The 24,364-nt window shown below is 44.1% G+C and overlaps 1 protein-coding gene and 1 long non-coding RNA gene across 3 annotated transcripts; one reads left to right on the forward strand and one right to left on the reverse strand.

The window, feature by feature from the left end:
• The first annotated feature begins 17 nt into the window (after nt 1-17).
• On the forward strand, nt 18-9,768 carry LOC105878928 (uncharacterized). The gene is made up of 3 exons (XR_001157527.2): nt 18-512; nt 610-769; nt 7,807-9,768. It is a non-coding gene; the product is annotated as an uncharacterized LOC105878928 (long non-coding RNA).
• On the reverse strand, nt 4,473-19,735 carry JPT1 (Jupiter microtubule associated homolog 1). 2 transcript variants are annotated; one of them, XM_012778773.3, is made up of 5 exons: nt 19,540-19,735; nt 11,191-11,333; nt 10,769-10,866; nt 9,935-9,953; nt 4,473-4,740 (listed from the first exon to the last, which is right to left on the reverse strand). In XM_012778773.3, exons 1-5 carry the CDS (start codon nt 19,593-19,595, stop codon nt 4,592-4,594), a joined length of 465 nt encoding a protein of 154 aa, XP_012634227.1. In that variant the 5' UTR covers nt 19,596-19,735; the 3' UTR covers nt 4,473-4,591. The 2 variants fall into 2 exon arrangements, with proteins under 2 accessions (XP_012634227.1, XP_012634225.1); XM_012778771.3 differs by lacking the exon at nt 19,540-19,735 and adding an exon at nt 18,953-19,295.
• Nucleotides 19,736-24,364: the final 4,629 nt, after the last annotated feature.

A 24,364-nucleotide genomic window follows, 5' to 3' on the forward strand; every position in this document is an offset into this window, starting at 1 on the left:
CCCGGGAGGCCCGGCCCCGGGACCCGTCTCTGAGCCTCCGCTTCCCCGGCATCCGGTCTGCGTCCCGTTGGCCGTCCCCTGAGAGCAGACGGGCCCGCTCGCCCGCGTTTCTGGGGGACAGGCCTTCCAGGGGCCCCACAAAGGGGGATCCAAAGTGCGGGGCAGCATTTTCTAACCCGAGCCGCGGGGCGGGCGCCACGTCTCTCCGCAGGGGCCGAACCCTGAGTCCGGGGCCGCCGGGGTCCTGCCCCTGCTCGCGGGGGCTGCACGGGGACGGGGCGCGCGGGGAGCAGAGCTCCTGCGGCTTGCAGGCTGCACCGGCCAAGGCCCGCCGGGGCGCGGGGGCGCTGCAGTTGATGTGTGGGGAAGCGAATCTGTTGAAGACGGCTGGTTCGCCTGAGTCAAGGGCCTAAGTAGGAAACGAATTCATGAACCAAAGTTGGCCTGAAACAGAGGAGCTTGTACTTCGAACCTCCGATTTTACCTGGAAAGACAACTTTGATCGAGCACAGGTAGTCAGGACGGCCCTCCTTTCTGTTCAGTCTCTGCCCCACCCCATCCCCAGAAAACGCTGAGCATTGCTAAACTTTTTTACTCCCCTTTTTATAGATTTCACGAAATTTCCTGAATACAGCGGAGTCTATTTACCAACAAACCATAAGCGCAGATTCGAGTAAGTGGCCCCTCTGGCTGCTGTTCCCCACGTGAGGACCCCACTGCTTCTGTACCACTGCAACAGAAACCTCACAAAGGGAAGCCTGCTCCTCAGGTGAGCTAATTTCAAAACGCTTAAGAGGTAGAGTCTTAGACCTGAAAAGTCAACGGTGGGGGGAAAAAATGAAATTAAATGTTAAAATATTTATTAAAAAAAAAAAGGTAGGATGGACTGTCTTTTCTCCCTCATTCACCAAGGCACTGGAATCACACAAACTGGGTGAAAGGTCCAGCTGTCTATGAATCTGCTGCTCTTGGATAACTGTTTTTTTCTTTTTTTATTAGATTTTTCTTTTCTTTTCTTTTTCTTGAGGCAGAGCCTCACGCTGTTGCCCCGGCCGTGGTGTCAGCCTAGCTCACAGCAACCTCAAACTCCTGGGCTCAAGCGATCCTCCTGCCTCAGCCTCCAGAGTAGCTGGAACTACAGGCATGTGCCACCATGCCCAGCTAATTTTTTCTGTATATTTTTAGTTGTCCAGCTAATTTATTTCTATTTTTAGTAGAGATGGGGTTCTCACTCTTGCTCAGGCTGGTCTCGAACTCCTGATCTCGAGCAATCCTCCCACCTCTGTCTCCCAGAGTGCTAGGGTTACAGGCATGAGCCACCATGCCCAGCCTTTTTTTATTAGATTTCAATTCATTCATGTAACAAGATGGGTGTTAGTAGTCCTCATCATCATTTTGAGATCAACTTTAGTTTCTAAACTCTATGTTTTCTTTTTTTCCAGCTCAAAATATTTTATATTTCACTACCAATTTTATGTAAATATGTGAAAAGGGAACAGTTCTATCTTCCCTTGCCTCAGGGACAAAGTTTTCAAAGCACCTTCTTCCCTTCTGTTTTTTTTTATGACAGAGTCTCACTCTGTTGCCCAGGCTAGAGTGCCGTGGCTGGATAATATTTTCTATATATATTTTTAGTTTGCCAGTTAATTTCTATTTTTGGCAGAGATGGGGGTCTCACTCTTGCTCAGGCTGGTTTTGAACTCCTGACCTTGAGCGATCCTCCCACGTCGGCCTCCCAGAGTGCTAGGATTACAGGCTTGAGCCACCTCGCCCAGCCTTCCCTTCTGTTCTTAAGCACTGGGTAGGTGAAACTACCCAGAGAGAGCTCTGCCTTCCCCCAAGGTCACATAGCAAGGAACTCCCTTGGGGGGACAGGGGTCTAGGGAAGGGGTCTAGATTGGCAGGAAGCCCTGCACTATCTCCTTGGAGTCCTGGGGAGACCGGGCCTTGGCTGCGTGGGAGAACTGCTCCTGGATGCTGCTCCGGTAGGTGCCCTCCATCTGCCACATCTCCCAAAGTTCCCACACCAGTAGTGCTGGCCCCACAGCCAGGAGCACGGCAGCCATGATGGTGGCTGTGATGGCCTCCTGAGACAGGGCCCTGCTGGAGCTGAGGCTGGTGGACGTATTAGTGCTCTTCCCATTGGTAGAGGGCCTAGTGGATGTTTGGATGTGTCCCCAGGCTCCACCCTAGCAGACCCAGCACCAGCAGCAGCCCCAGGCTGGGGTTCACCATGGGCTGGGTAACAGGTTCGTGGCGCCAAGGATGGGGCTTCTCAAGCACTCTGCTCCTACCGCATCTCAGGTTGGGTGTATCTGCGATGGGCACCTGGCCCAGGCATCTTTGACCTCACTCAGGTTCCTGGTCTGGGTCCCACACTCAAACACTTGGTCCCTTGACCCTGTTTTCTAACTGAAAAATTGAACCACCTTTTAACAAACATGCTTACATAGAATTTCCTAAAATCTGTTGACAGTACTAAAATGGTTAAACTGTCCTTCGGAACACCTTTCATTTTGATTAGGCACTTATCTTCATAGAAGGAAAAAAGTAAAGCCAAATTGAAAGTTGTGACAAGGCAGGGACGTTTCTTTTCCAGAAGCCCCACCCTTACCAACAGAGGCTGAGAAAGGTGTAGGTTCTCCACCTTGTTGGATTCATAGTAGAAACCATAACACAGGCCAGTGAACCCCACGTTAGTATGTGTAAGGCTTTCATTACATTGGAAGGGTCCTATGTCCAGCTGTTGATTCTCCACTCTGCAAATGCTTTATAAACACAGTAAGGGAAGAAAACGTAATACCTCACAACCTATAAATCCCCTATTCTTTCTAAAGAAAAGCTCTCAATTTTTCAAAGTTTAAATTTAGTTCAAAGTTCTCACTTTGTAAGTTAGGAAATTGAGGCCCAAGTGACAAGCCGCAGCTAGCTGGTCAGTAGCTCAGACACACCTAAAGCCAGGTCTTCACAGATTTGGACACTGAATGTGGTTTTTTTTTTGAGACAGAGTCTTGCTTTGTTGCCCAGGCTAGAGTGAGTGCCGTGGCGTCAGCCTAGCTCACAGCAACCTCAAACTCCTGGGCTCAAGTGATCTTCCTGCCTCAGCCTCCCGAGTAGCTGGGACTACAGGCATGCGCCACCATGCCCGGCTAATTTTTTGTATATATTTTTAGTTGGCCAATTAATTTCTTTCTATTTATAGTAGAGACGGGGTCTCGATCTTGCTCAGGCTGGTTTTGAACTCCTGACCTCGAGCAATCTGCCCACCTTAGTCTCCCAGAGTGCTAGGATTAGAGGTGTGAGCCACCGCACCCCGCCTGAATGTGCATTGTTGACCTGCAACTTTCTGCCTAGAACTCAGACCTTTCTCCAGTCTTCTGGTTCCCACATCACTTGAGGGGACTCAGAGGTCCTCACCCCCATCTACTTATGTGGACTCTTCCTTTCTTGCCCTCTTCTTCAACCTCACCATTGAGACAGACCTCACCAGTATGGAGAAGACTTAAAATTTAAAATGTTACTGTCCAGCACAAAGGGTAGATGGTAGAAAAGTCTATCTTCTTTAGAGAGAAACCCACTTCCCTGGTCTTCTTCATTCGTCCCTTTTAACTTTAAATGACTCATCAAATCATTCAGCAAGAGTTGTAGTAACAAAGGAAAGAAAGCACCTAAAAAGCAGAGAATGTTGAAACAATCTCAAAAAGATGACACAGGACACAATGTTTCAAAATGTGGATATTGTTTACTTGAAGCAACAGTCCAGGATTGTGAAGTACAACACACATTTTAAGGATGAGGCTTTCGTTTCACGGTCAAGCACCAGCGTCATGCACATAGCGTCGTTATTTAATAGCAATGCCCCTGTGGGGTCCATTCCCGGACGAAGACCCGCTTCGGTGACGGCCTCCCTCGCTTGCTCCACGGCTTTCAGTCGCAGCCAGTCTGATTGCGCGTCCGAGCCTTCCTCTGCGTGAGAGCAGCGGGCTGTGCTCGCCAGCCAGCCGGGCACATTAGTATCTGATTTCTGAAGGTTAAAAAATAAAAGGCAGTTTCTCTGCTCTGCAGGCAGCAAGGCATGAGGCACAGGCCTCTTTATTGTTCCGTTTGGCACAGTAAGATGCTTTTAGCAAAGGGCACTGGCAAGTTAGGGAACACCAAGGAGAAGGCTCTGCGTGAGACAGCCTTGTGCGTCGGGGCCTGACAGGTGGTGCCTGTGGACTGTTTATGGTCTGTCCAATCAAGGCTTGGTAAACCCAAGTAACGTGTTAAAAACCTCAGTACAAAAGATCCTCTAACACATTTGGAACCCAATTATTTGTTCTTAAACACACGGTACTAAGTGTCACAAAGCTTTCCCTCCAATCTACTACTAGAAAACACTCATGCCATGGTCCACAGACCCAGAGGAGTCAGGACAGATAAAGAGAAACCTGTTCTTCAAAAAGAAGAGGGGAAAAAAAACCAGCAGTACATAAAGTGCTTCTTTTTTAATGAAACAAATCCAAAAGATGTACAGTCAGGCTCAAGTTGTGCAGTTCACAAGCATAGAGGAAACAAACAAACAAAACGACAGAGTTCAGAACAGTCGGAGTTAACCCAAGACGAGGCTGGACTTGCCGCCAGGGGGATTTCTTCTGGATGGCACCGGGGCCGGGGCCACCGGGCTGGGCACTGGAGCAGCGGGCACAGGCTTCTCGTCACTCTGCCCCAGGCTGGCTTGCAAGTCTGTGTCCACATTTTCTAGGAAAACAGAATGGAAATGGTGCTAATAATTACAGATATTTCCTGTTAAGAGTAAGTCTAAATTTTTTCTTTTTGGTTAGAGGACGGTGGGAAACATATCTAATAGTACAGAAAAAACAACAGTTACCACACTCCTACCACCCAGAATTAACTACTGTTCATGTTTTGCCATATTTGTTCCATGTTCTCTTCTAAATGACACAAATATATCAAGACACAAGATTTTAAATATGAACATTACGGGGGCCGGGCGCGGTGGCTCACGCCTGTAATCCTAGCACTCTGGGAGGCTGAGGCGGGCGGATTGCTCGAGGTCAGGAGTTCAAAACCAGCCTGAGCAAGATCGAGACCCCGTCTCTACTATAAATAGAAAGAAATTAATTGGCCAACTAATATATATAGAAAATTAGCTGGGCATGGTGGCACATGCCTGTAGTCCCAGCTACTCGGGAGGCTGAGGCAGAAGGATCGCTTGAGCCCAGGAGTTTGAGGTTGCTGTGAGCTAGGCTGACACCACGGCACTCACTCTAGCCTGGTCAACAAGCGAGACTCTGTCTCAAAAAAAAAAAAAAGAACATTACGGGGAACGATAGGACCCCCCATCCACCTCCAGGTGGCTCTCGCTCGCCCTGTTCCCAGAGGTCCTCCTATAAGCTGTGTGTATCCTTCCAGCCCATGTCTGCCTCATGGACATGTATGTGCAGCCACAGACAGCATATAATATTATTTTGGTTACATTTAACATAAATGGTATCAACTTCGTTTTTTCCACTCTTTTGGAAATTTATCCATATTTATACACAGGGTCATAATTCACCTTAATTGCTTTATGGTATTTTACCATATGATACAGTCTATTTGTCCAATCCTCTGATGGCAAAAACTAGAACCCAACCATTCTAAACAAAGCTGTAACGCATATATGCTGGCATGTGTGCACACGGGGACACATCCAAGGCTGTCTTCAGTGTGAAGAGACAGCACACAATGTCCTGCCAAGTGCTGCCACACAACAGTGTGTATGGATATCCTTTCTTTATATCTTTGCCACCACTTGATAACCGCCTCATTTCAATATTTGCCAAACTGATGGGTGAAAAATGTTATTTCATTCCTGTTTCCTGTTGCATTTCCATGATTACTTCGATGAGGTGGTTTTTTTGTTTTTTTTCCACACAGATATCCAATTGCCCTGATGTTACTAGAGTCCAGCTTTCCCCTACTGAATTGGCTTAACTTCTCCATTAATCAGGTCATTCCTATTTAAACTAACTGGGCACTTCCCACGTTAACGTCATAGGCATTATTGTATTATCATTAATATCCTAAATATCGCTTGATTGAGTCACTGATTTGTGAAGTTTCCAACAAACATATTTTAAAATAAATTGTTTCTTATTATCGGGTAGTTTCCCAACCTATAAATATCACTGATTCAAAGTTAGAATGATTGTAAAAAAAACCCTCTATTTTCTGTGACAGGAAATTTTTACTAACAGTTTAATCCTTTAAGGCATGTTAGACTTATTTTTAGTTTTTATAAAATGGCTGGTTCATTTCAGTGTTAAGCCCATGAATTAAATTGAGTTGCATATTCTAAGTATATAGATATTTTTAAAAGATGTTCTATAGAAGCCCTGTTTTGATAGAATTACCCTGAAAGAGATAAAAATTTCCTGTATTAGATCTAGTATATATAGGTAATGCCTGCAGTTGCACAACTGAGACAAGTGTTAATACTTATCTGCTTGGCCAAATTTACTAGAGACTTATGATGGAATTATAATGAAATTCAAAGTCAGCACTTCTATCCAATAGAACTACTCTTACATCAATATTCAATATCTGTGCTGTTCAACACAATAGCCACTAGCCACATGTGGCTATGGAACACTTGAAATGTGCCAAGTGCAACTGAATTTTTATTTATTATTTATTTTTTGAGACAGGGTTTCAAATCTGTTGCCTGGACTAGATAGAATGCAGTGGATGCCATCATAGCTCACAGCAACCTCAAACTCTTGGGCTCAAGCGATCCTGCCTCAGCCTCCTGAATAGCTAGGACTGCCGGCACATGCTACCACACCTGGCTAATTTTTCCATTTTTTTTGTAGAGAAGGGGTCTTGGTCTGTTGCCCAGGCTGGTCTTCAGCTCCTGGCTTCAAGTGATCCTCCTACCTCCCAAAGTGCTAGGATTACAGGTGTGAACTACTGCAAATAGTCTGCAAACAGCTTTGCTTTTTTTTTTTGAGACAGAGTCTCACTCTGTTGCCCGGGCTAGAGTGCTGTGGCATCAGCCTGGCTCACAGCAACCTCAAACTCCTGGGCTCAAGCAATCCTTCTGCCTCAGCCTCCCGAGTAGCTGGGACTACAGGCATGAGCCACCATGTCTAGCTAATTTTTTCTATGTATTTTTAGTTGGCCAATTAATTTCTTTCTATTTATAGTAGTGATGGGGTCTCACTCTTGCTCAGGGTGGTCTCAAACTCCTGACCTTGAGGGATCCTCCTGCCTGGGCCTCCCAGAGTGCTAGGATTACAGGCGTGAGCCACCGTGCCGCAACCGCTTTAACATTTCATTTTATGGGCCAGACGTGGCCCTCACTCTAGCCAGGGCGATAGAGTGAGACGCTGTCTCAAAAAAAAAAAAAAAAAAAAAAATTGCTCTTCAGATGAATCAAGCTCAATCCCACTAATCTTACATTTGTCTTACATTATTAATGTAACTGTTTTGTTTTTCACAAATAGACAACAACACACCAAAAAAGAAAAGAAGGGAAAGAAGCACCCATAACACTAAACAAGCAGCAGCAGGCCTTAATTTAATATTTGTCGGGTTAGAAATACCCTGACCAGAGAAAGGGGAGGTTTGTTTGTTACTAGTCTGTAATGAGATAAGTACAGGAATTGGAAGTGTTTAGAAACTTTTATAGCAATTTGACAGAGAAAGCTTTTGTCTGTTGAATATAATTTTTTGAAAAAAGGAATTTAAATGAAAATACTTCATAAAACTATACAGTTTATATATTCCTGACTTGTCTTTCTTTTTTGGCACATCAATAAGGTAACTGAACAAAGACATCTCTGTCTGAATAGAAAAAAAATGATTCATTGTAAGGATCAAAGCATCAGAACAGGAAGAAACGTAACCAACCATTCAACTTGCCTGAAGGCAAGGAAAGACTCCTGCCTCGACTCCGAGACTCCGAAGGAAGCTTCTCCTCCTGTCTAGAAGATTCCCTGGGACACCAACTCCAGAGTCCTCCCATAGCCACTCCCGTGTTTAATCTCTCAAAAGGCCAAGGCAATTTCCCTTATATCTAAACAAAATCTGTCTTATTTAAACTGATTCGAGTATCCTCCTTTGAAGTAAACTTTGCAACAGAATTGGAGTTGACCTTTCACCCCCCTAGATGTGTACCATGAATTACTGTGCCCCTTGACATTTTATGACAAATGAGCTAAAAGTTGTAGCAGTCAGGAACACAAAGTAATCAGGTGACAAAACTGAAGAAGAAAAAAACCAAGCAACCACTAAAAAATCAAAGGAAGGAAAGACTTGTCATAGCAAATAATTCAGTGTGCTATTTACCTGAAGAATCTCTAACAAACTGAATGGGCAGGGAGGGGAGGGCAGGGGATGGGGGGGGGCAGGAGGTCCAGCGAAGGGAATTATTAATTATTCGGTAGGACTAATGACACATTGTCCACAACTTCATCAGGGCTCTTGAGCACTTTTCTAGGCTCCCTAATTATACTCATTGGCCAAAATCAGTGAATAAAGATTAGCTGATTCTTACTAAATAAGGCCTGACAGTAAAAAGCATTCATAATATGAAAAGCAGTAGGATCAATGATGTAGCTGACGCCTATGGTCCCAGTAACTCAGGACACTGAGGTGAGAAAAATGCTGAAGGCCAGGAGGTGGAGACCAGCCTGGGCAATATAACAAGACTCCGTCTTTCTTTTTCTTTTATTAGACAGGGTCTTGCTCTGTTGCCAAGGCTAGAGTATAGCAGGAGGATCATAGCTCACTGCAAACTCAAACTCCTGGGCTCAAGCAATCCTGGTTCACTGTAAGAATGAACAAGTAGCTGGGACTACAGGTGTATGTCACATCTGGTTAATTTGTTTTTTTGTAGAGATGAGGTCTTACTATGTTGCCAAGGCTGGTCTTGAACTCCTGGCCCCAAGCAATCCTCCCGCCTTGGCCTCCCAATGTGCTGGGATTATGGGTATGAGCCACTGAGCCCAGCCCATAGTGAGAGACTCCGTCTCTTAAAAAAGAAAAGCCTAGAAGACTCTGCCTCCAGAACAGTCTTTTTAAGTGGCGCAAAATGGACACAACCAGTAACTGACACATCTTCAGTCCAATGAAAAAGGTCCTATAAGGAAGAACCCAGGCAGTGTTTACAAAGGCTCAGGCTTGTCCTCCCACCGAGCCCCATCAACCAGTACTTTTTGAGAGGGCAGAAGAGGAATTTGGTTCGTCAACATTTCTGTTTCCTGGTGAAAATGGCGCCATGAAGTGCAATGGCAGGAAAAGGCTAAGCGCAAGCAGCGTCTTCCTTGTGGACCTAAGGGCCTGTGACTGCTGCACTTCACCGCACCCTGCCTGACACTCCCAAACCCGCATCACACTCATCAGCAATTCTCCAGCACTTGTTAAAGAAGTGCCAATAAATACTTCAAAGATTTGAATTAATTATATCAACAATCACAGCTCGTTTCTACCTATAATTGGCAATGCCCCACCCCAAATCACCATTTACAAAATCACCAGGCGGGTAACCAATGTGTTGCTGAATAAGCACCTCAGTATAAAATCAAATGAACTTTGTAAATTGAATGCTGTGAGCTGAGCATGAAATGCCAGAGCCTCTTATTACAAAGTAAAAAGCTCTCATTAAGTGTAATAAATACCGACCTAACGTGTATATTTGTGAAGGGCTCTTGGTGTCCTTTCTAGCACATTTCTAGCACTCATCCCATTACTGGCAGATTATAATGTGGCTGTGTTTGCTAACTTCCTAGTTTCATTTTCCTTTCCTCTCCACCCAGAGTATGTTGGCACTTGGAGCATGGCCAGGCTTTACTCCTGTCTCTTTCCCTAAGACATGATCTGAATCAAAATTCAGATCTGTCCTAAAACCACTTACAGGGCCAGAAATTCAGTCTTTAGAAGTACTCACCATGAATGTCACCTTCTCCCTGGAAGAGAAAAAAAAAATTTAACTTACTTCCTATTTTAATTTTGGAACACACAAACAAAACAGCCATAGTTCACAGCAGCTAACATCTATATGAAACCAAATGTGAAATTTCCTTCTTAATGCAATCAAGTACAGGGTTGGTCTGCAACCTTTATTTAACTTGGGACAATGCTACAGAAAAATTCTGCATGATAAATTGCCTCAATGCCAGTAACACCTAAAACACCAAAAGAAAAAACCATCTACTTTGATGACCTAATACCAATTAGCATTTCAGGGGATCTTTTATCAGAATGGAAAATAGGTAAATCTATCCTTTCGCCCCTCAGTCAATGTGCTCTGAGATAAACTAGTCAGGAGGACTTCCTACCAGACAAGGTCTTTCCAGACTCAAACCCTGGGGCTTGGTGGCAGTACTCATCTGCAGACACACCCAGCAGTCACGCCAACACTACAGTCTCCTGGAGTTCAACTCAAAGCAACATTTGCAAACTAAAACAGTCCTTGAACTCAGGAAGACTACAGTGTATGAGATACACAGGAAGTGAGTGTGATCTAGAAGTTCCAAAAACCAATACTGAAGGATGAAACACTAATCCCAATAGTAAAAGAGACATGTGAACAGATCTAGATCAATGCTAACTCACTTTTCTGACTTATCAATCTTCCATCCCCAACATGGCCCAGTCCCTTTCCTAATTACCTCTATGTTAAACTCCAGTGGCAGAACTGAAACTCTTAAGTAAAAAATAGGAAATTTAATTTCAGAATCATATTGACCTCAAAGCCTTTCCTTCCTCATGTCACACTGACCTTCAGATCTAAGAAGTCTCCAGAGTTTGCTTCAGAAGAGTTCCTTCTCTGCGGCCCAGATGACTCCAAGTCTTCTCTGCCACCACTAGACTTGGCACCTAAAATTTAAATACAGTAGAAAGATCTAAAGCAAAACACTTTTTTAGCAACTGACATTATGTGTTCATCTCATATGACAAAATGAGGAAACAGTCTTAAGGAAGTTAAGCTGAGAGACCCCAAAACCCAATCTGACTTCAGTCCTTATTCTGACCCATCCCCACAGACTCCCGGTGTTTCCCACTTCTTTCCTCGCATGCTAAGCTTGAACCCTGGTTTGTTTCATTGACATTAAGCTAGATTTTGCTCGTCTGTACAAAACCAGCTGTGGTTGTTGGTGCTGCGTCCATGTCTTTGACACTGACCACAGAGGAAACCAGTACCTGCCGATTTGGCCCAAGACGGGGGATTTTCTTCAGGTGTCCCGAAGATGTTAGAGGCCATTTTGTTCTTCCTCACAGGTTGTTCTGTTGGTTCATCAAAGCCTAATGAAAAATTGGATCCACCACCTGGAGGCCGCAAAACCCTAGAAATAATGGCAAAACACCAATTTCAGAGCATACCAAAATATTTCTTGGCATATATATTTTCAAACACCTTTCTTTTCATTTCCCTCACTCCCCATAAATGAGGGCAGCTAATGGGAAAGAATTTATACCATCATGGTATAAATTCAACGCTGGATTTGATTTTTTGTTTTTAAGACAGAGTCTCACTTTATTGCCCGGGCTAGAGTGCCATGGCATCAGCTTAGCTCACAGCAACTCCTGGGCTCAAGCAATCCTTTTGCCTCAGCCTCCGGAGCAATAGAGTTTGGCTTGGCCCAACAGCCTTGGGCAATAGAGCAAGGCTCTGTCTCAAAAAAAGAAAAAGAAAGGTACATTTTTAAGTTGCTAAAAATAGAGGTCTTTCTAGTTTATTGATATCTAGGTATAAATTACAATGCAGATAGACAACAGAGTCTGTATGAAATGAATCCTTGGAAATTTGATGAGATCTGCTTTATGGCCTAATATGCAGTCAATTCTGTAAATCTCAAACTCCTGGCCTCAAGCGATCTTCCCAGCTCAGTCTCCAGAGCAGCTGGGACTAAGGTGTGAGTCAATTAGCCTGCCTTAAATTCTGTAAATTTTCTGTGTGCTTGAAAAGAATGTATATTTGCCACTGTTCACCACGTAGGTACCAGACCCAAGCTTGTCAACTGAGTTGTTCAAATCTTCTGATTTTTAAGTATGTTTTATCACTTACTAAGAGAATCTATTAACAATTTCTACTCCCGTGGTAGGTCTGTCAATTTCTCCTCAGAATTTTGTCAAGATAAGGAAGGAGTTCTCCCTCAAAACACTGTGGTATATTTTAGATCAGTAGGGAAAATTGCATAGGGTCAACTTGCTGGCCATTTTGATTAAACAAATAAAATATATATTCCTGCATCACTTCTTTTACCCAGACAAATCCTAACTAGGTCAAATATTGGAATTTAAAGAATAAAAAACTACTGGAAAAACATATGTATATGGTCCTAGTGTTAAAGGACTAAAAAGCACAAGATGAAAGCCAGAAATGACGAAAAGTTCGACAGATGAAACATGGCAAAACTACATGCTAATATCACTAGTATACAAGCAATGCTCTTAAAAATAATTAAAAGGGCTCTCTGTGGTGGCTCACTATAATCCCGGCACTTTGGGAGGATCACTTGAGGCCAGGAGTTCAAGATCAGCTTGGACAGCATAGCAAGACCCTACAAAATATTAAAAAATGAGCTGGGCATGGTAGCACAAGCCTGTGGTCCCAGCTACTAGAGAGGCTGAGGTGGGAGAATCCCTTTAGCCCAGGTGTTCGAGGTTGCTGTGAGCTATGATTGCAGCACTACACTCTAGTCTAGGTGACAGGCTCAAAATAAATAAATAATATGGATAGCCTCTCAACGTTAAAAATTCAATCTTACTAGCAAACATACAATTTAAAATAAATGATATATTATTTGCTTATTAGACTGGGAAAGATGAGAAAATGCCAACTCCCAGCATTACTGAGAGTATAAATTTGTACAGACTTTCTAGAGGACATTTTGATAATATGTGTCAAAAGTTCAAATTTGCATTTTATCTGAACCAGCATTTCTACTTCCAGAAATTTATACATAACCAGACATATACACAAGGAAACTCCTAAATGTTAATCTGTAAAAAAAAATTGGAAATACCCCAACCTTCCATTAATAGGGTTAGTAGGGGGTTGGTTAACAAAGTATGTCCTTAACTACAAAACTATATATACTGTAGAGTAAGATTTACTTTTATTAGTGGATATTAAAAGTTACCCAACACACAGCAAATGAAGAACGTTAGAAGGCAAATATGAGCCCAATTACATGCCATATAAAGTTATGTATGTGGAGACACAGCTGTGTGACCTAGGGTTAAGCTGCTTAACTTCTCTATTCCTTGGTTTTCTCCTCTATAAAACAGGAATAGTATCTGCCTTGTAAGACCATTTATTATAAGGATATCGTATATCCTGTGCTTAGAAAGTACCTGGGATATGTCGATCATTCATATTAACTATTATTATAAGCATAACTAGCCATAAATGTCACCACAATTGTTATCCAGGGTTCCCTCTCACAGATGGGATTTCAGGTGAATTTTAATGTCTTTTTTTAATACATCAAAGTTCTCTGTATTGTTATTAATCTAAATTCGTTTAAAGACTGCTTCTGGGCCGGGCGCGGTGGCTCACGCCTGTAATTCCTAGCACTCTGGGAGGCCAAGGCAGGCAGATTGCTCAAGGTCAGGAGTTCCAAACCAGCCTGAGCAAGAGCTAGACCCCGTCTCTACTATAAATAGAAATTAATTGGCCAACTAATATATATAGAGAGAAAAAATTAGCCAGGAATGGTAGCGCATGCCTGTAGTCCCAGCTACTTGGGAGGCTGAGGCAGGAGGAATGCTTGAGCCCAGGAGTTTGAGGTTGCTGTGAGCTAGGCTGACGCCACGGCACTCACTCTAGCCTGGGCAACAAAGTGAGACTGTCTCAAAAAATAAATAAATAAATAAAGACTGCTTCTGGGTTCCAGAATTTTCTTTTGATAATACTACTTTTCCCACTGTCCATTATAAGTGAATGTGATCACTTGTTTATCTGTGAGTACCTATGTCTACTCTAGCTCTCTCGACAGAAATCTTGGCTCCTGGCTTCCCTTGAGTGTAGGCTGGTACCCTGGCCTCAGCACCCCAACACTGCCCCCTATAGCACTCATAGTGACCCCCACCCGGCCTTGTGTCCTTTCCTGAGAGTTCCACCGTTCAGCAGAGGCAAAGTCTAGTCAGGCAGGAATGAAGGAAATCTGACAAACTGCCTACTATAGATATGGCATCCTCTCAAACATATCAAGATATCAAAATGGTTTCAAGATAGTTCTTAGCATTATCTTTTTTTTTTTAAGAGATGGGGTCTTGCTATGCTGCCCAGGCTGGCCTCAAGCTATCCTCCTACCTCAGCCTCCATGTCCAGCTAAAGGCCACCTTCTTCACTTTCTGCAAATAGTTCTGATTGTCTCCATCTCAGAGTTTTTACTGGCACATTTCTTCTTGCCTAGAGCACTATTCTTGCCTCAGTGCCTACTCAAGACCCAGTCCACCACTTAAACCTCTACCTCCTCCAGGAAAAAGTCTGGTAATCCTCCGTGATCTCAAAGAATAACAGCGAGAATACCAGAGAGAAAATGGATATTTGAGATCCTCTTCTTTGGGAGTCACCAACTCTTTCTGTAAAGGGCCAAATAGTAAACACCTTTGGCTTTGTGGACCAGGTCTTTCTGAACAGTAATTCACTGCCATGTTGCCCAAAGGCCACCACAGGCAATATGAAAACAAGTGTGGCACTGTTCCAACAAAACCTTACTTATGAGCCCAGTGAGGTGGCTCACGCCTATCTATAATTCTAGCACTTTGGGAGGCTGAGATGGGAGGACTGCTTGAGCTCAGGAGTTTGAGGTTACAATGAGTTATGATGACACCACTGCACTCAAGCCTGGGTGACAGAGCAAGACCCTGTCCAAAAAATAAACAAACAAAAGGCTGGGCGCAGTGGCTCACGCCTGTAATCCTAGCACTCTGGGAGGCAAAGGCGGGCAGATTGCTCGAGGTCAGGAGTTCCAAACAAGCCTGAGCAAGAGTGAGACCCCGTCTCTACTATAAATAGAAAGAAATTAATTGGCCAACTAAAAATATATAGAAAAAGTTAACCGAAGCCGGGCGCGGTGGCTCACGCCTGTAATCCTAGCACTCTGGGAGGCTGAGGCGGGCGGATTGCTCAAGGTCAGGAGTTCGAAACCAGCCTGAGCAAGAGCGAGACCCTGTCTCTACTATAAATAGAAAGAAATTAATTGGCCAACTAATATATATATAAAATTAGCCGGGCATGGTGGCGCATGCCTGTAGTCCCAGCTACTTGGGAGGCTGAGGCAGGAGGATCGCTTGAGCCCAGGAGTTTGAGCTGTGAGCTAGGCTGACGCCACGGCACTCACTCTAGCCTGGGCAACAAGCGAGACTCTGTCTCAAAAAAAAAAAAAAAAAGATAAATAAACAAACAAAAAACTTTATAATAGACACTGAAATTTGATTTTTATGTAATTTTCATAAGTTATGAAATATTGTTTTCCTCAACCATGCACCTGGCAGGCACATAACAAGTTCTCAAAGTGATTAAATGGGAGAACCATACAGCATTTTTGTCTTTAAACTACAAATCTGTAGAGTTGGTGCTTTAATTAAAGTTTCCTTGTTTTCTAACCATGAACTGTCTTATATTTCTTAGGCAGTCCCTCTGGCTTCCTCCCTTAAATGTAATATTAGTTTCTGTCTGTAGTAAAATGCAATATTCAATCCACAATAAGATTTCTTTTTTTTTTTTTTTTTACAGAGTCTCACTCTGTTGCTGGGGCAAGCGCCATGGTGTCAGCCTAGCTCACAGCAACCTCAAACTCTTGGGCTCAAGCGATCCTCCTGCCTCAGCCTCCCAAGCAGCTAGGACTATAGGCATACACTACCATACCCTGTTAATTTTTCTATTTTTAGTAGAGATGGGGTCTCACTCTTGCTCAGGCTGGTCTTGAACTTCTGAGCTCAAGCGATCCTCCAGCCTTGGCCTCCCAAAGTGCTAGGATTAAAGGCGTGAGCCACCGTGCCAGCCAGTAAAAGGGCCAGTAAAGATTTCATTATTCCTGACCGGGCGCAGTGGCTCACACCTGTAATCCTAGCACTCTGGGAGGCTGTGGTGGGTGGATCGCTTAAGGTTAGGAGTTTGAAACCAGCCTGAGCAAGTGCAAGACCCTGTCTCTACTAAAAATAAAAAGAAATTAATTGGCCAACTAAAAATATATAGAAAAAATTAGCCGGGCATAGTGGCACATGCCTGTAGTCCCAGCTACTTGGGAGGCTGAGGCAGAAGGATTGCTTGAGCCTAGGAGTTTGAGGTTGCTGTGAGCTAGGCTCACAGCACTCACTCGTGCCACAGCACTCACTCTAGCCTGGGCAACAAAATGAGACTCTGTCTCAAAAAAAAAAAGATTTCATTATTCCTCCCAGCCTCAGGGGGAAAACCACACTGCATTCTTTATAACATGTTAAACATTCAAAACCCAACTGTTTAAAAAAAAAGTCTCAGATATTAGATATATTAAATTAATTACATGAATTAAGATAAATGTGTATAGGCATAGATTTTATTAAGATGATAATTTTAGGTTTAATTGTTTAAATCACAATTAAATTCTTTTTTTTTTTTTTTTTTTTTTTTTTTTTGAGACAGAGTCTCGCTTTGTTGCCCAGGCTAGAGTGAGTGCCGTGGCGTCAGCCTAGCTCACAGCAACCTCAAACTCCTGGGCTCGAGTGATCCTTCTGCCTCAGCCTCCCGGGTAGCTGGGACTACAGGCATGTGCCACCATGCCCGGCTAATTTTATATATATATATCAGTTGGCCAATTAATTTCTTTCTATTTGTAGTAGAGACGGGGTCTCGCTCTTGCTCAGGCTGGTTTTGAACTCCTGACCTTGAGCAATCCGCCCGCCTCGGCCTCCCAAGAGCTAGGATTACAGGCGTGAGCCACAGCGCCCGGCCACAATTAAATTCTTAATAGGCTTTCTCATGTTAAAGTTTGAAGCCATTAGGTTTTTATCACCTGTGCCCCAAATCAACAAAGACACTTTACAGATTATAATCTAAATTAACTTGCTTCATTGTCATCTTCTTCATTCCCTAGAGATTAGAATGATTTCCTTTACTAATCATAATTAAAACCTCATTAATTATTTTGGCCAGATGAAAACCTTCAGAACCCTAGTAGGGTCAAAGTATTTTTAGCCTTGAAAAAACAAAAAGAAACAATAAGACACTAGTACCCAAACACCAACTTAAAAGCAAGTCAGAGCTCTGACCAGTCCAACTTTTTAAAGGTCTGTGTTCCTCTTGCAATAGCAGGTAATAACCTACTCCGATGACGTCAGTGTTATAGAGACCATTTGTAATAGGGAGACATCCCCAAACAAAGGATTTGGATCATAAGACAGAAAGTATTCCAATTTTATTTTTTAAAGATCCTACTATTCTTTCTGAACCACACACGCTAACTAAATCAGGATTGCATATTTAAAACTCAACAAAAAATGTGCCTATGTACTGTAGATAGCAATTTTTTAGAAACTAATCCTTTTCTTTCTTCTCTCTTTAAATCCCAGAATGTCCATATGATCTTTGTAGATTATTCCCTACCAGACTAAATTTATAACGAGTTTATGGAACCAGGAGAATGCTACTGGAGAAAAGTAGTTGATGAGAATTAGGTTTAATTACAGAAAAAGGAAATGTGAGAAGTAAATAAAATGACAATGCTATTACATTTCTAGATCACAATGTTGGAGGAAAATTGATAACAAAGGTGAATTACAACCTTTTTGGCAGGACCAAAAATCATTTGTCTCACATTTCAAATACAAATATGAAAAAACTAGTGTGAGGATTCATTTGACCTGGTTACTAAAATTCTTTACAAAGCACTACACTGAACTCAACCCCAAAGGATAAACCCCAGATCACACATTATCATTCCAGCAACTGAAGTCTCACCAGCAAAAAGTTGACCTCATAACACAAAATTAAAAACCAAGGCTCAATTTGTTCCAGGGTCCTCTGAAAAATTACCTCATTGGAAGGATGACAACAGAAAGGGAGTGACCCGTATTTTCTTAGGTCCATGCTACTCAAGTCCCCCTTGCTTCCAGTAACCACTAATTTCATTTTTTCAGTCTTATTCATTATTTTCTACATTGTAAAACTGAAAGAAATGAGTTCAAAAGGGATGTCATTTCCAATGCTTCCTCCTAAGACTCATTTACTGAGGCGTGCTTTTTGTTCCCAAGTTCTCTAACCCCTGTGAGATATTGCTATTTCACGTGCCTTCTTAGCCCAACAAAATGGCTCCCTTTGTGCCACTTGGCCAGGACCCCAAGGCTGGCCACACATGACTGCAGGTCATGATCAATGGAAAATAGATGCCCCAGAAAAAGTGGAATCTAAGCTTTCTCCAAGCCTTGAGGAAGATCCCAGAGATGCCTGCAACCCACCTTAAAGAACAGTGTGCAATTAGCTGAGATAATGTGGACACCTTCCATAAAACCCAAACCCTCCACCAAGTTAAGCAAGGACTTGGAAAAGGGTCCCAGTCCAAACACTGTACCCAGTGCCCCCTCCCCAAAATGTAGTGGGATCAATGGCAAGAAAGGCCTGGGTTCCCAGGTGGAGATACTACGGAAGAGACAATGGATGTCTCCGGCCCCGCCCAAGAACAGGAAACCTCCTCCAGCCAGGGAACCAGGGCCAGAGACGAACTCATTCGGCAGACGTCAAAGGGGGAAGCGAGGAAGGTGGGATGCAAAGACCGTGGTCCGAAGGTTTGAGCGCAGAAAACCCACTCGGGCTGGCTCGTTCCCCTCCCGCTTGGAGCTGGGCGCGGGGAGGGGGAGGAGAAGGGGTCTTTCCTTTGTTAGGAGAGGGGAGGCAGTTCGAAGAGGAGATGAACAGTTGGTTCCTGAACGGAGGTGAAGGGTCACGATGACCAGCCCCGCCCGACCACAAATGCACCTGCCGGGCGGGTCGCTGTAGGGCGTGGGGAGTGGTGGCCCGGCGAGGGTAGAAGCTCGCCGAACCCGATCGATCCGGTCTCGGGGTCTGATCGCTGCGCCCGAGCGTGGGGCCGGCCACATGCCCCAGGCCAGAGGCAGGAGCGCGTGGCCGGGCGGTGGGACAATGGGGTCTGAACCAAGGCGCCCTGGACGCTCCCCGGACACCTGGACGCTCCCCGGACCAAGACCACCACCCTGGGGCGGGCCAGGCTCGCCGCAGAGGGGAGAAAGCGAACCCTCCCCGCACGTTAGGATTAACGAAAACCCGCCGCGCTCCGAGGGGCGGCCGGCCCGGGCGTCCCGGTCCCTCGCGCCGTGGGAGGAATGAATGGAGAGCGGCAGGAATCCGGGCGGGGCCGCGCGCCCGACTCGCCGGGCGGCACAAAGGCAGCGCCGGCGGCAGAGCCCGCCGCCCGCCCCAGCGCGAGCGCAGCGCACGGGGCACGGTACCGCCAACGACCGGCGCCCGGCCCGCGCGGCCCCGCCGGCAGCGGCCCTCCCGGCCCCTCAGCCCCGCGCGGCTGGGGCGCGGCCCCATCGCCTCACCGGGAGCTATTCCTGCTGTTGGGGTCGACACCCTTGAAGGTGGTGGTGGTGGTCATGGCGCCGAGGAGCGAGCTGGCGCGGGAGCAGAACGCTGAAAGGGGTGGACTCAAGCGTCGCGGAGAAGCTCCACACCACACACAAGGCCACCGCTGCAGAAGCCTCCGCCACAGCCTGGCCGGTCGACCCCAGCTTTTATATGGCTCACAAACCCCGCCCCCACCCAGTCGGCATTGGCCGATTCAAATGGTTCTCTTTGTTCCTATTGGTTCCCTAGAGTGCCAAGCAACGTGCGGCGACAGCACGGGCTTCGGCGGCCGCAGCTCAGCCTAAGCCCGCCCCCTTCCTGGACAGGGAAAGTCCAGGGACGTTCTCCCCTCCCCCACCCCAAAATCTCGGAGATGATTGGACAGAAGGCGAATCTGCCTCGCGCTGGGTACAAGTTGTGCTGGCTGTCATTTAAAAAAGTTACCTGACAGAAGAAAAAACTCACGCTGGGGTAGTTAGAATCTCAGCAAACTGAGGGCAGATTTGTCATTGCTACTATTCACTCATTTGCCTTACTTATGGTGGGATAGTAAGGGCATCCTCCTTAAGGGATGAAAAGTACTGCTACAAGTTGACATTTTTTTACTGAATACCTACTGTGTGTCCCATTTGAAAACTTAACAGTCCCAAAGCAAGCACCACTATGAGTCAGCAAGAGAACACGCCAAGATGTTTCCCTTTAAACCGACTGGAAATTCTTTACATTTTAATGTTACTATTTAGCTGCAATGGGTGGTGCATGCACTGGACCAAAATTACAGTCGCTCCCATATGGGGGGGGGGCTGTTCTAAAGCCGGTTAATGCCTGGCGACAGGGAATGTCCTCTTTCCCTGCCTCCAAGACTATGAGAGCAGCACAGGCCTCTGCAGCTGTTTATAACCCTTAAGTCATGACTTTTCCACCTGTCTGGGTAAATCTATCCCTGCAACAAATGTAGGCACACTTGGAGGACTGGAGAATGATGGTTCACAAGATCATAATTGGAAAGTCTTGTGCAAACTAGTGCACAGTTGATAGATAACCCCTTATTATGTCATGCATATTTCCTCAAGGCAAATGTCTTTCCTTGTCTCAGTATTTTCATAAAGGTTGAACTACGTTCCTCCTTACATGGCCTCTGTCCAGGCAGTTGGAAGTTTGTATTCTCAGCAATCTGGTTAGCCACTCTCCCCTTGGGCATTCATGAAAAGCCAAAGAGAAGCTCTTCTCCACTAGAATGCCTGGGCCATGCATTTATGTGCTCACCACAACAGCATGAAGCACACCACTTGTTTGGGTTAGAATCTTCCGATTCTTAAAAGGCTGAGCCTAAATTTCCAAAACCTTAAAAAAAAAAAAAAATAGACCAATCTAGCCAGTGAGCACGTCCTCCTCAGAAATCACATAAATTATTGACTAGTAGGTAGTATAGTATAGTATAGTATAGTATAGTATAGTATAGTATAGTATAGTATAGTAGTTGCTAGCTCAGGCTCTGATTGATGTGAGAAATGAAATCTGTGTTTGAATCTCAACCCTTATCCTTTCTGAGCACTAGTTTCCTCATTTCTAAAATAAATATGAAATAGTAACTGGACTCCTTAGTGTTTTGAGGAATGAGTGAGGTGATAGATATAAAGTGGTTGGCCCAATATGTCATCAAAGTGACATTTTTATTACCAGACTTATTTAGAAAGTAATCATATACTTGTTTGTATGTTAAATGAGGGGACTGGACTTGACTGTTTGGACCCATTTAATTGCCCTATACATTTGAGTTTGTAGTTGTCTTCCTTCCTCTATCCCTTGCAGTCTAGTGGAAGATAGCTTGTGTGGCAATGCTGCACTAGATTAGCAGTCAAAAGGCCTAAATTCTGGTGTTGCCCTTTCCCAATGTAGAACACTGGTAGGTCATTTATGCCCTTGAGCCTCGGTTTCCTGATGTGTAAAATGGGATTAACAGCACTTATTCTGAGTTGTGAGGATTGGAATGAGATACATGCAAGAATGTCACCACATGTACTTACTATTAAACTGGAACTAATTGATCGACACTCATGTGCACATATGGTAGTAAAACTCAGTGGGAACCAAGCATGTGGGAGGGGGGGGCAGAGGGGACGGGTGCATTCACACCTAACAGGTACAATGCATGCCATCTCAGTGACGGGAACACTTGTAAGTATGACTCAAATGACACAAAATCAACTCGTGTAACCAAAATGTTTGTACCACCATAATACTCTGAAAAACAAAAACATAACAAAAAAGAATGTTGTGCATGCTAAACTAAAACTTTCTATTAGAGATGCCCCATCCTGGCTGCACATCTGAACCACCTATGAGCATTTCAGGAATACAAATGAATGCCAGATCCCACTAAGATCTACTGAATTGGAGAATTTGAGGGGCTAGGATTCAGTCATAGATATCTTTAAGAAGTTAAACAGATTATCACATATAGTTTGGGCTGACAATCTTTGCTACAAAAGTAAGAAATCAGTTCCAGGAGAACCCTTTTAATCTAATCTGTACCACTAAAGACCACTATATATAAATACATTAAATAAATAAATATCTAATCTGATGTATGCATAAGAGCAAAGCAAACTTACGTACAACAGACATCTGACTAAGGCTGTTGGCCACTGCCTCCATACCAGCATAAAAAAAAGAAAAAAATAATGAAAAAATGAAAATAAGGCTGTTGGCCTGTTTGGCATATTTATCTTAAAACTGCCAGGCAGGGAGCAGTGGCTCAATCCTAGCACTCTGGGAGGCCGAGGCAGGAGGATCATTTGAACTCAAGAGTTCAAGACCAGCCTGAGTAATAGCAAGAACCCGTTCTCTACTAAAAATAGGAAGAAATTAGCTGGACAACTATATAGAAAAAACTAGCCAGGCATGGTGGTGCATGCCTGTAGTCCCAGCTACTAGGGAGGCTGAGGCAGAAAGATCACGAGCTCCAGAGTTTGAGGTTGCTATGAACTAGGCTAATGCTATGGCACTCTAGCCTGGGCAACAGAGCGAGACTCTGTCTCAAAAAAAAAGAAAAGAAAATTGCCAGAAATTTCTACAATATCTAGCTTTCATCATTTACCTTTTCATGTACTCTAACAGTTTTGATTAAAATCACTGTATTCCACTTTTTGTGACAAGATGAACATTGGGATAAAGCAAATATGAAATATGTAACTCTGCTATAATAACCATTGCTCTAGATGACCAACTCAGTTTAAAGTGGAATAATAAAATTACATGTTGTCTGCAAAGATCAATACACATCACGATCAAAAGATGCTAGGAATGGGGGGTGGGGCAATGTGAACATTTGCTTTAAAAATAACTGAGTGCAGGGAGTGGTGGCTCAAGCCTATAATCCCCCTGTGCTTTAGGAGGCTGAGGTGGCAGGATAGTTTAACCCCAGGAGTTCGAGGTTACAGTGAGCCATGATCAGGCCACTGCACTCCAGCCCATCTCTAAGAAAATAAATGAGATCCATCATTATGATTTTGAAAAAAACATATCAAGGGTTCTATAACAATCAATATAAAAACCATTTAAGTTCTTAACCTAAAAATCTAAGGAAATATATGACAGATGAAATCTTATAAAGAATGCTCTAACAGCTATTTTATGACCTATACCAGTGTTTCTCAAACTTTCAAGAAGCAAAAACCAAATTTAGGCCCAGTGTGGTGGCTCACACCTGTAATCCTAGCACTCTGGGAGGCCGAGGGGGGCGGATTGCTCGAGGTCAGGTCGAAACCAGCCTGAGCAAGAGTGAGACCCGTCTCTACTATAAATAGAAAGAAAGTAATTGGCCAACTAATATATATAGAAAAAAATTAGCCGGGCATGGCGGCGCATGCCTGTAGTCCCAGCTACTCGGGAGGCTGAGGCAGGATTGCTTGAGCCAGGAGTTTGAGGTTGCTGTGAGTCAGGCTGATGCCACGGCACTCACTCTAGCCTAGGCAACAAAGTCAGACTCTGTCTTAAAAAAATAAAAACACTTTAAAAACACAGATAAGTCTCCACTCCCACTGCTTCAGCCCATCTCTAAGAAAACTTGACCAGCCTTTAAAAATAAAATAAAATAACAGATAAGATGAAGAGAATGAGCAGTTGCTCACCTTCCTAACTTTTCATGTCTTTAAGCAGGAAGTCCTCTTCAACTTCCCTTAGACCCATAATGCCATTTCCAGATTATATTCAAGGTATTAGTCTTCCAATTGTAATTCAGAAAGCCTAGTAATCAGCTTTCCCTAGGTTTTTATTCTCAGTATTTCCTCAGAACTTATATTATTCTGAAGCAAGTGGCAATACATCTTCACTATCTAAAAAGTGTCAGAAAATGTTTAAATATTTAAAGCCCTAATAAATTTACTTTAATATGGACAAGAATCCTGTTGTTTTTTAAAATTTGTTGCTGGGTATGTGGAGAGATTTACTCAAGAATAAATGTAGGCCGGGCGCCTTGGTTCACACCTGTAATCCTAGCACTCTGGGAGGCCTAGGCGGGAGGATCGCTCAAGGTCAGGAATTCGAAACCAGCCTGAGCAAGAGCGAGACCCCATCTCTACTATAAATACAAAGAAATTAATTGGCCAACTAATATATATAGAGATAAAATTAGCTGGGCATGGTGGTGCATGCCCGTAATCCCAGCTACTTGGGAGGCTGAGGCAGGAGGATTGCTTGAGCCCAGGAGTTTGAGGTTGCTGTGAGCTAGGTTTCTAGCCTGCACAACAAAGTGAGACTATGTCTCAAAAAAAAAAAAAAAAAAAAAAGAATAAATGT

Source organism: Microcebus murinus, chromosome 18 (assembly GCF_040939455.1).
Source record: "Microcebus murinus isolate Inina chromosome 18, M.murinus_Inina_mat1.0, whole genome shotgun sequence".
Taxonomy (NCBI): domain Eukaryota; kingdom Metazoa; phylum Chordata; class Mammalia; order Primates; family Cheirogaleidae; genus Microcebus; species Microcebus murinus.

Bases quoted from the DNA above. Each gene is read 5' to 3' on its own strand.
- JPT1 (XM_012778771.3), bottom strand. From the start codon at position 19,074: ATGTGGCCGGCCCCACGCTCGGGCGCAGCGATCAGACCCCGAGACCGG. The intron at 11,334-18,952 runs GTGCATTTGTGG...CATTATTTCTAG, and splicing joins TACAGCGACCCGCCCGGCAG to GGTTTTGCGGCCTCCAGGTG. The intron at 10,867-11,190 runs GTACTGGTTTCC...TTTAAATTTTAG, and splicing joins GTCTTGGGCCAAATCGGCAG to GTGCCAAGTCTAGTGGTGGC.